This window comes from Capra hircus, chromosome 3 (genome assembly GCF_001704415.2).
Source record: "Capra hircus breed San Clemente chromosome 3, ASM170441v1, whole genome shotgun sequence".
Lineage (NCBI taxonomy): Eukaryota > Metazoa > Chordata > Mammalia > Artiodactyla > Bovidae > Capra > Capra hircus.
Genome location: NC_030810.1, coordinates 38,807,078 through 38,819,599, shown reverse-complemented (window position 1 = coordinate 38,819,599; position 12,522 = coordinate 38,807,078). Strand labels below are relative to the sequence as shown.

At 35.8% G+C, this 12,522-nt stretch overlaps 1 protein-coding gene across 3 annotated transcripts in view; it reads left to right on the top strand.

Annotated features, from left to right (window-relative positions):
• The window catches only part of ITGB3BP (integrin subunit beta 3 binding protein), a 90,820-nt gene that overhangs the window by 44,981 nt on the left and 33,317 nt on the right, over positions 1-12,522 (top strand). For all 3 annotated transcript variants that reach the window (XM_018045059.1, XM_018045053.1, XM_005678320.3), the window contains one exon: positions 4,714-4,780. In XM_018045059.1, coding sequence (XP_017900548.1) covers positions 4,714-4,780 — 67 coding nt within the window. The remainder of the gene's footprint in view (positions 1-4,713; positions 4,781-12,522) is intronic.

The window sequence follows — 12,522 nt, the reverse complement described above, 5'->3', positions numbered from 1 at the left end:
TAAAGGCACTTTTTAACTGTCAGTCATCATCATCACCATTGATTATACTTCTAAACATTATTATCTATCGAAAGATATCTTCATTAGTTCAAGAAAGGGCTTCTGGGAGCCTTACCAGAAAGTCCAAATAGAATTTTTAAAGCAGTCCCGATTCAGTGATATTACATTTATCACTAGTGTTTTGTGAAACTACATTTAAAGGGAATCAAGTACACAATTATTAGAGAAGGAAACGGCAACCCACTCCAGTGTTCTTGCCTGGAGAATCCCAGGGACAGGGGAGCCTGGTGGGCTGCCATCTATGGGGTTGCACAGAGTCGGACACGACTGAAATGACTTAGCAGCAGCAACACCAAGTACACAATTATTAATCATATATAGCGTAGCAAGGAAGAGCACGTCGAATCCATAGTACTTTCAGTTCAGTTCAGTTGCTCAGTCATGTCCTTCTCTTTGCAACCCCATGGATCGCAGCACGCCAGGCCTCCCTGTCCATCACCAACTCCCGGAGTTCACTCAGACTCACGTCCATCGAGTCAGTGGTGCCATCCAGCCATCTCATCCTCTGTCATCCCCTTCTCCTCCTGCACCCAATCCCTCCCAGCATCAGAGTCTTTCCCAGTGAGTCAAGTCTTCTCATGAGGTGGCCAAAGTACTGGAGTTTCAGCTTTAGCATCATTCCTTCCAAAGAAATCCCAGGGCTGATCTCCTTCAAAATGGACTGGCTGGATCTCCTTGCAGTCCAAGGGACTCTCAAGAGTCTTGTCCAACACCACAGGTCAAAAGCATCAATTCTTCGGCGCTCAGCCTTCTTCACAGTCCAACTCTCACATCCATACATGACCACAGGAAAAACCATAACCTTGACTAGACGGACGTTAGTCGGCAAAGTAATGTCTCTGCTTTTGAATATGCTATCTAGGTTGGTCATAACTTTTCTTCCAAGGAGTAAGCGTCTTTTAATTTCATGGCTGCAGTCACCATCTGCAGTGATTTTGGAGCCCCCCAAAATAAAGTCTGACACTGTTTCCACTGTTTCCCCATCTATTTCCCATGAAGTGATGGGACCGGATGCCATGATCTTCGTTTTCTGAATGTTGAGCTTTAAGCCAACTTTTTCATTCTCCTCTTTCACTTTTATCAAGAGGCTTTTTAGTTCCTCTTTACTTTCTGCCAGAAGGGTGGTATCATCTGCATATCTGAGGTTATTGATATTTCTCCCGGCAATCTTGATTCCAGCTTGTGTTTCTTCCAGCCCAGCGTTTCTCATGATGTACTCTGCATATAAGTTAAACAAACAGGGTGACAATATACAGCCTTGACGTACTCCTTTTCCTATTTGGAACCAGTCTGTTGTTCCATGTCCAGTTCTAACTGTTGCTTCCTGACCTGCATACAGATTTCTCAAGAGGCAGGTCAGGTGGTCTGGTATTTAGTGTATGTTAATTGCTAATAAAATGGAATGAAATAAGGAAAAGTCATTATTAAATAAGTGGAAAACTCTTGGTGTAGTAGAGTCTACTCAGTAGTCTTTGATAACTGATCCAAATGTTATTCTTTGAGACATTAAAATTCCTCCTATTTAACAATTGAAATGTCTGTTATTTAAAAGCATAATTCCTGGGTGCTTCTCTGATGGCTCAGTGGTAAAGAATCTGCCTACCAATGCAGGATACCCAGGTTTAATCCCTGATCTGAGAAAGTCTCACATGCCTCAGAACAACTAAACCTGCGCCATAACATCTTTTAAAAATTTATTTATTAATTGAAAGATAATTGCTGTGCAGAATTTTATTTGTTTCTGCCAAACATCAGCATGAATCAACCACAGATATACATATATCCCTTTGCTCTTGAACCTCCCTGTCATCTCCGTCCCTATCCTACCCCTCTAAGTTGTTACAGAGCCCTGGCTTGAGTTCCCTGAGTCATAACAGCAAATTCCCATTGGCTATGTATTTTACATATAGTACTGTAAGTTTCCATGTAACTGTCTCCATACATCCCATCCTCTACACCCTCAGCCCCGTCCTGTGTCCATAAGGCTGTTCTCCATGTCTCTCTCCATTGCTGCCCTGCAAATAATTTCGTCAACTTTTGCACCAGTATTCTGGAGCCCAGGAACTGCAACTACTAAGCCCTCGAGCCGTGACTGCTGAAGCCTGTGTGCCCTAGAGCCCATGCTTCACAGCAGGGGAAGCCACCACAGTGAGAAGCCCTCGTGCAACTAGAGAGTATCCCCAGTAACTGCAACTAGAGAAAAGCCTGCGCAGCAACAAAGACCCAGCACAGCCAAACATAAATATATAAAATTATATATATATAAAAGAAAAACAAAACGTAAGTCCTTCCATGAGAAGATTGAAATTAATGGTGAATCCCCTTACAATAATCAGAATGCTTAGAATGACCTAAAACACCTGGTAAAAATTCAAATAAATCAGTCTTTGCTATTTCTCACCTAGCACTACTGACTGCTTGTGCTAAAAATGTGAAAAATAATTACAGGTTAAAAGAACAGAGTAATATGACGGAGCTTTATTGAATGGAAATAGCTTAATTCAAAATTCAGGAAGTTAGTATTAATCTTTAGGCAAAGATTAATTCTGTTTTATGAAATAAAAGTATATTGTATAGTTTTCATTTGTGGTTTTTCTATTAAAAATACTTTTTTTGAGAGATAGATTTTAATGAACTTATTTCCCCAAAGTTCTCTAAAATCATAAGTAAAATATTATTACTCTTTTCCCCATTCATCTTTTATTAAATAAACTGTTAACCATATTGACTTATTCTATTTGGAATTTAAGGATACCAACAAATCAAATAATGAAAAGTTAATAACAAGAGAGGTAACTAGGACTTTAGCAAAATTTCTAGACCACAAGTTTTTCTGTTTTGGGCATTAAAGACTATTATGAGATAAAAATTTAGTTGTGACAGAATTTTTTGAGAGAAGGCATAAGTTCCAAAGTAACAACAAGGGAAATTATTGTTAAAGTAGTTTCTGAACCACCTCTGTCAATGAAATTATAAATTTCCTCTAGAAATAGAAGCAAATGAGAGTAATGGAGTACAAATTAAATGAAGAAAAAAATGTAAACCAGCAATGGGTAGTCTGTTCCAGACAATATATTTTTTAATGTGTTAATAAATCACGCTTAAATTTTGAAGAAGTTGCCTTCATGTTATCTGCGTATTTGATTTCATCTGGAAGTATTGGATCCTCCTGCAGCATTATCTAGAACTATGCCATCCAGTACATATACATGTTGGACATGTGGAGTGGGACTGATCTGAATTGAAATGTGTTATAAGTAAGAATACACACCAGATATTAAAATCTTAGTTTGGAAAAAATAATATAAGAATTTATGTAGATTGTGGGTTAATATAAGAATATTTGAGTATATTGGGTTAAATCAAATATTCAAATTTGACTTTCCTTTTATAAAAATTTTGTTAGTAGATTTTAAATTAAAAAGTGGCTCATATTTTATTTCTTTTGGAGAGTGTGAGCTTGTTTTTCATGGTGCATTGTACCAAAACATTTTCTAGAAAAGTAGCAATTGCCAGTTGTTGAGCAAATGGAGCTATATTAAAATGTGTAGTGTGAGAAGGTACCAATGTTTGTACATGATAAAAAGTGAATTTTTTTCACTGATTTTCATTAGTAGTAAAACGTTTGGATTATTCATTCATTTGTTGCTTTATTCATTCAGTAAAAGGCCTGTATATGTAAAGCACTGAGAATCTCTAACTATGCTAATGTGTCCTCAAGTATGAGGACTAAGTCAGTATGCACTTTTAAATTGAAGTTTAAAAGTTGATTTATAATATTGTGATTTACAGCATAGTGATTCAGTATTTTTGCAGATTATATTCCATTGCAATTTATTAGAAGATAATAGGTATCATTCCCTATGCTATACAGTGTATCTCACTGTCATATATATAATTGTCTGTGTCTGTTCATCCTAAACCACTAATTTGTCCCTCACCTTTTCGCTTTCCCCTTTGGTAACCACAAGTTTGTTTTGTCTGTGAGTCTGTTTCAGTTTTGTATAGACATTCATTTATTATCTTTTAAATTCCGCTTATAAATGACACCATGCAGTATTTGAAATATCTTCAAAGGCACTAAAGGTATTTCCAAGAGTTTACTAAATCATTTAGCATTTAAGCAGTCAGGTACTTTTGTCCCTAAAATTGTATTTGATTTACTGTGCTATCATGAGGAGCTCACTGTTTTCTACATATTAGTATCAACAATTCCTTGTTGTTAACTGTGAGACAAAAAAATAGGAGTTAAATAATATAAACTGGAAACTTCAGTAATTTTTATTAAAATATTTGATGAAAGCATCCTTTATCAAGTAAAGTTTATATTATCCAGTTGGGTTTATCTAGTTTTTCTTTTTAATATACTAGGCCCCAATAGAAATTTTATTCAAAAGATTGTTTCTTCTGTATAATATAATCATGAATAAAAAATTAGAATGGGAAATAAAAAAAGAAACAAAGTACCTATTGCAAAGTTCTTCACAATATTGCAAAAATTTTCTCATACCAAATTTCAGGATACTTTGTCATTAACTACTCTTCTTTCATTTGTCTACCCTTTTATTTTTTATTTAAAATTTGGTGATCTAAATTCTATTTAAAGTTTGACAATTTTGCTTTAACTTTATGTTCCTTTTATTGCACACATAGGAAAGAGGGAAAACTTGATTCACCTCAGAATAAACAAAAGAATGGAATCTACTGTGCAAGACAATGAGTAAGTTTGTTTTTGCTTAAATAATATACATGTGTCTTAAAAAGGTCATGTTTGTTAAAGTGATGTTTTAAGATAAATCATTTATTTTGGGAAATGAATGGTTTATAGAAATGTTTATAGTTTATAAAAATGAATAAAAAGTTTATAGAACTATTTTTTTCTTAGAGAAGTAACATACTTTATGATATGTTTTAACAGTGTTCATATGATGGTGATATGCATGCATGCATGCACGCTAAGTCGCTTCAGTTGTGTCCAACTCTGCGACTCTATGGACAGCAGCCCATCAGGCTTCTCTGTCCATAGGATTCTCTAGGCAAGAATACTTAAGTGGGTTACCGTTTCCATCTCCAATGATGGTGATATATGATATCTTAATTTTAATACCCATTTAGCCCAGTTCCCCCCGTCTATGCTTAAGAAACTAGCTTAGGGTAAAACTGAGGGAAACACCCTCTTTGGATGGAGAAGTAATATATTAATTTACAACATGAGACCATAAGCCCCCAATGGGTAGATACCTCGTTTTCCTCATCTTTACCCATCCTTCACATTGTATGGCACAAAGAAGATACAGCTGCAAAAGTAATGGATGGATGGAGAAGTAATATTTTAGAACATAATGTCTAACAAATAACTGGTTCAGGAGCTAGGAACATAGTGAAGCCAGCAGAGTAAGGAATCTAGAGGAACCCAGAAGGCTTATTGGCCATCAGTCAACAATTTTCATATTGGCCTGTCAGTAGTGCCTTGAATGAAATCGTTCTGTGTAGAAAGCTACTGCCTGTGTATTCTGGAAAGAATATCTGTATCTATCCACTAAGGCTTGAAAAATTGAAATAAGCAGAACAGGAAGCTGAATTTTCATAGTAGTTCATGTGTTCAGCTCCTTTACTTTTCCAGCTGTATCTTCTTTGTGCCATACAATGTGATGGATGGGTAAAGATGAGGAAAATGAAGTATCTACCCATTGGGGGCTTATGGACTCAGGTTGTAAATTAATATACCTTCACTAACTTAGAAGTGGGTTATAGGTTATGTTTCAAAATATTATTTACTTAAATTGAAGTACAGTTGATTTATAGTCTTGTATTAGTTTCAGATGCACAGCACAGTGATTTAGTTTTTTATATGTGTGTGTGTATTCTTTTCAGATTCTTTTCCATTGTTACAAGATATTGAATATAGTTCCCTATGCTATACAGTAGGTCCTTGTTGTTTATCTGTTTTATATATAGTAGTATGTATCTGTTAATCCTAAACTGCTTATTTATCCCTGCCTTCCTCCCCCACTTCTTCCTTGATAACCATAGGTTTATTTTCTATGTGAATGTGTTTCTGTTCTGTAAATAAGTTCGTGTCATTTTTTAAAATTCCACATATAAGTGGTATCATATGACATTTGTATTTCTCTGACTTAACTTCAGTTAGTATGTCTAGGTCCATCCAATTTAAAGGGCATTCTTTCATTCTTTTTATGGCTGACTGACACTCCATTGGGTTTTACCACATGTTGTTTATCCATTCATCTGTCAGTGGACACTTAGCTTGCTTCCATGTCTTGGCTATTGTAAATAGCTGTAAATGCTGCTATGAACATTGGGGTGCATGCATCTTTTTGAAACAGAGTCTTTTCCAGATATATGCACAGGAGTGGGATTGCTGAATGATATGGTAACTCTATTTTTCGTTTTTTAAGGTGCCTCCATACTGTTTTCCATAGCGGCTACACCAGTTTACATTCCCACCAACAGTGTAGGAGGGTTCCCTTTTCTCCACACCCTCTCCAGCACTGTTATTTGTAGACTTTTTGATGATGATCATTCTGAGCAATGTAAGATGATATGCACTGTAGTTTTGATTTGCAGTTCTCTAATTAGCAATGTTAAATGTCTTTTCACGTGCCTGTTGGCCATCTGTATGTCTTCTTTGGAGAAATGTCTACGCAGGTCTTCTGCCCAGTTTTTGATTGAGTTGTTTGTTTTTTTGTTAGCGACTTGTATGAGTTGTTTCTATAATTTGGAAATTAAGCTCGTCGGTTCCCTCATTTGCAAATGTTTTCTCCTAGTCTGTAGGTTGTCTTCTCATTTCATTTATGGTTTCCTTTCCAGTGCAAAAATGTATAATTTTAATTATAGCACATTTGTTTATTTTTGCTTTTATTTCTGTTACTCTAGGAGACAGATCCAAAAAAAATATTGCTGTGATTTATGTCAAAGAGTGTTCTGCATATGTTTTCCTCTAAGAATTTTATAGTATTGAGTCTTATATTTAGGCCTTTAATACATTTTATTTTTGTATATGGTGTTAGATAATGTTCTAGTTTCATTTTTTTACATGTAGCCGTTCAGTTTTCCCAGCACCACTCATTAAAAAGTATATATTTGTCTTCTTTATTGTAGATTAATTGACCATAACTGCATGGGTTTATTTCTTGGCTTTCTATCTTTTTCCATTGATTTATGTGTCTGTTTTTGTTCCAGTACTTTACTGTTTTGATGAGTGTAGCTTTGTAGTATAGTCAGTGTGAAAGTGAAGGTGCTCAGTTGTGTCCGACTCTTTATGACCCCATGGACTGTAGCCTACCAGGCTTCTCCGTCCGTGGGATTCTCCAGGCAAGCATACTGGAGTGGGGTGCCATTTTCTTCTCCATAGCTTTGTAGTATAGTACTGACTATACATATAGTCAGTATGTATAGTATTAATCAGTGGTAGTCAGGGAGTCTAATTCCTCCAGCTCTATTCTTTCTTAAATTGCTTTGGCTATTCGGGGTCTTTTGTGTTTCCATACAAATTTTTAAAATTATTTGTTATAGTTCTGCAAAAAATGCTATTGGTAATTTGATACAGATTACATTGAATCTGTAGATTGCCTTGGGTAAGTATAGTCATTTTGACAATATCAATTCTTCTAGTCCAGAAACACAGTATGTCTTTCTATCTGTTTATATTTTTGATATGATGGTAGATGGGATTATTTCTTTAATCTCTCTGTCTTTCGTTGTTAGTACATAGAAATGCAACTGATTTCTATATTTTAAGTTTGTATCCTGCCGCTTTACCAACTCCTTGATGAGCTCTAGTAGCTTTCTTGGGGTGTCTTTAGGATTTTTTGTATACAGTATCATGTCATCTGCAAACATTGACAGTTTTATTTCTTCATTTCCAGTTTGGATTTCTTTTATTTCTTTTTCTTCTCCAATTGCTGTGACTAGAACTTCCAAAACTATGTTGAATAATAGTGGCAAGGGTGTGTGGTTACTGATCTTACAGGAAATGCTTTCAGCTTTTCACTATTGAGTATGATATTAGCTGTGGATTTGTCATATATAGTCTTTATTATGTTGAGGTATGTTCCCTCTGTGCCAACTTTCTAGAGAGTTTTTATCATAAATGGTTGTTGAATTTCATCAAAACCTTTTTCTGCATCTATTGAAATAAATGAAATTTATTATTCAGTTTGTTAATGTGGTGTATCACATTGATTTGCTGGCACTGAAAAATCTTTGCATCTCTGGGATAAATCCCATTTGATTATGAGGTATGTGTTTTAATGTATTGTTGTATTCAGTTTACTCGTATTTCGTTGAGGATTTTTTCACATACGTTCAACAGTGGTATTGGCCTGTCATTTTCTTTTTGTGTGATATCTCTGTCTAGTTTTGGTATCAAGGTCATGTTGGCTTCACAGAATGAGTTTGGGAGTGTTCCTTCCTCTGCAGGTTTTTTAAAATAGTTACAGAAGAACAGGCTTTAAATGTTTGGTAGAATTCACCTGTGAAACCATCCCATCCTAGACTTTTGGTTTTAGGCAGTTTTAAAATTACTAATTCAATTTCTGTACTTATGATTGGTCTGTTCATATTTTCTATCTCTTTCTGGGTCAGTCATGGGTCTGAATAATTTTTAAACCATTTGAATGAATCTTAGAATGCATTTCCCATACAAATTGTGTTGTAATTTGTGGTTAAGACCTCATTTCAGGCTACAAGTCTATTTTTTTCATAATGTAGGTAATGTACAGTATTAATCAGTGGTAGTCTGGGTTAAAAAAAAAATGGAGAATGCCACATAGAGTATAATAGGGACAAAAATAAGAGTTTATCAAAGAGGTCTCCTAGTTTGACATCTATATATATCACCTGTACCTCTTTATCTTTTTATAGCTGCTTTCCCTAGTCATACTCCCCCCAGTCCAAATATTTTTATGTGCTCTATCCCACAAATAGTTTTGTTATAAATTACTATTACTCCTTCCTTTAACCAAACTTCTAGCTTCCTTGGTGAAACCAATTTCAGCTAGATATTAAGATAAAAGCATTATTTTTTAACTCAGTTAATATATTTTAAAATAGACAATAGATGTACATAATAGAAACTCAAATTGTCCAAAGGGATATATAGAAATCAAGTGGCAAGCAATGATTTTTGAATCACATATATTCTTGTTTCTGCTGCTGCTAAGTCACTTCAGTCATATCCAACTCTGTGCGACCCCATAGACAGCAGCCCACCAGGCTCCCCTGTCCCTGGGATTCTCCAGGCAAGAACACTGGAGTGGGTTGTCATTTCCTTCTCCAGTGCATGAAAGTGAAGCTGCTCAGTCGTGTCTGACCCTTAGCGACCCCATGGACTGCAGCCTACCAGGCTCCTCCGTCCATGGGATTTTCCAGGCAAGAGTACTGGAGTGGGGTGCCATTGCCTTCTCCAATATATTCATGTTAGATTTCCTTTATTATTTTATAAAACCATTCAAAAGGCTTATATCTTTTAAATCTGAAATTAAACTCTTTCATGCTTTTAGATCAGTTTTAAGTGATTATAACATTTTATGATTTGTTTTGGCAATTGTATTAGATTAGTTTTCCAGAGAAACAGAATGAATAGCAGATGTGCATACATATAGTAATGTAATAATGAGAATGAAATATAGTGTTATATAATGATTATTTATTAATAATGAATTATATATATATTATATATATACATATATAGGTAGACTTACCTATATATGTGAAGAATTGACTCATGCAGATATGGAGGCTAAGTCCTACAATGTACCATCAGCAAGCTGGAGACCCAGCAAAGCCAGTGGTGTAATTCCAGTCCAAGTCTAAAGGCCTAACCATCAGGAGATCCAGTGGTGTGAATCTCAGTTCAGGGGCAGAAGAGCAATGTCCCAGAACAGTCAGACAGGCAGCAAACTCAGCCTCCCATCCTCCAGTTTTTCTTCTGTTCAGACCCTCAGTGGATTGGATGATACCCATTCACATTCAGGAGGACAATTTACTGAGCCAGTAAACTAAGACACAGGAGTCTGGTGGGCTGCATTCCATGGGATTGCAAAGAGTGGGGTACGACTGAGCAACTAACAGTTACTAAACTAAGACAGTTACATAGTAGTGATTTTCTAACTCCATCATTCTATTAATTGGCCTTTTTTAAATTCATGAATTCTCTTTGTATATGTATTTCATTATATGCAATTTTATCACATCTACCACCACAGTCAAGACATAGAATAGTCCTCTTTGCTATATAAAGTGTATTTTCAGTCACTGGCTTATTCTCTTGTAGGCAGAAGAGTAACTTATTTCTATACTTACCAAATAAAGCCTTTTTAATAGTAATGTTATGCTAGAATCAGGTTCTGTTTTCTGTTTTTTATCTATACAATTTAATTGTGACAATTAACCACAGTTCAGAACTCTGACTTTCTCTTCACTGTATTTTAGGTATTTGATCATACATAAGGATACTGACTTATGTATCACTTTCTGCTTAAATGAAGGTCTCTGGGTAACTTAGTAGAAAACATTTATCTAAAACAGGATGAAGGTATAATTATGCTTATATTCTGTAGGCAATCAAAGACTAAGAGGGAGACAAGTATTTACTTTTATTTTCAACTGTTTGAAATTCTTGACAGGAAAAAAAATGGAAACTTTCTTCCAAACATCAGTATTAAGATAAGCATTCTCACTTTCACCACTAGTATTCAATGTTTTACTGGAAATTCTAGCCATAGCAATTAGATAAGAAAAAAGGGTAAAAGGCATCCAACTGAAAAAGAAGAAATAAAACCATCTCGACTTGCAGATGACTTGAACCTCTTGATCCTACATAGAGAGACTCCTGAAGAATGCACAAGAAGCTATTAGTACTAATAAACAAAGTCAGCAAAATTACAAGGTATAAGATCAGTACACAAAAATCCATTGTGTTTCTATACACCTGCAGTGAACAATTTGAAAGAATTGAAGGAGGCAATTCTGTTTATAGTAGAATTTAGAAGAATAAATCCTTCCTGGTTTCCTTGGTGGCTCAGAGGATAAAGCGTCTGCCTGCAATGCTGGAGACCCGGGTTCGATCCCTGGGTCAGGAAGATCCCCTGGAAAAGAAAATGGCAACCCACTCCAGTACTCTTGCCTAGAAAATCCCATGGACGGAGAAGCCTGGTAGGTTACAGTCCATGGGGTCGCAAAGAGTCGGACACGACTGAGCAACTTCACTTCACTTCACTTCACTTCAGAAGAATAAAATATCTAGGAATAAATTTAACCACAGAGGTGAAAGACTTTGTACACTGGAAATTGCAAAGTATTGCTGAGAGAAATTGAAGAAGACCTAAATAAATGGAAAAGCAATCTGCTTTCATGGCCAGAAGATTTAATATTGTTAACGTGTCTGTACCTCTATCCAAAGTGATCTACACACTTAATGTAATGCCTATCAAAATTCCACACCCTGTAAAAAACTATTCAGACATAAAAATGATTGAGGTTCTGATACATGCTATATAGCATGATGAACCTTGAAAACATGGTAAGTGAAATAAGCTGAATACAATAGGATGAATGTTATACAATTTCACTTATGTGCAATATCTAGTGTAGGCAACTTTAAAGACACAGAAAGTATTTCAGAGATTACCAGAGGCTGAGGGTTATTGCTGAATGTTACGGAGTTTCTGTTTGTGGTAATGGTGGTGGTTTAGTTGCTAAGTCGTATCTGACTCTTGCGACCTCATGGGCTATAGCCTGCCAGGCTCCTCAGTCCCTGGGATTCTCCAGTCGAGAATACTGGAGTGGGTTGCCATTTCCTTCTCCAGCGGATCTTCCTGATGCAGGAATCGAACCCAGGTCTTCTGCATTGCAGGCAGATTCTTTACCAACTGAGCTACAAGGGAAGCCTGAAATAGTTCACTGTATTTGTTTTAGTCTGTGGAAATAGAGTGGTTTTGAAAATGGATAGTGTTGATGGTTGTAAAGCTTTGTGAATGTAATTAATACCACTGAAGTGTACACTTTAAAATGGTAAAATGACAACTTTTATATTTTATATATATATATATATAATATGTATATGTACTACAATAAGAAAAAATTTTGAATTGAAAAACAACTACAGGGACAACATGAATATGCATTGTTTAACAAGATGGTAGAGTAGAAGGATGTGAGCTCAGTCCTTACAAAAACATTAAAATCACAGCTACCTGCTGATAAAAAACAATCAAACCTACCAAAAAAGATACTCTATAACCAAAGACAAAGAATAAGCCATAATGCGATGGTAGGAGGAACACAGTTGCGATAAGCTAGGCAATCCAAACGAAGATAATTCCATCACAGAAGTTTTCCCACACAAGTGAAAGTCCTGAACCCCACATCAGGCTTCCCAGACTGGGGGGTCTGTTAACAGGACAAAGATCCCCCAGAGAATCTGGCTTTGAAGGCCAG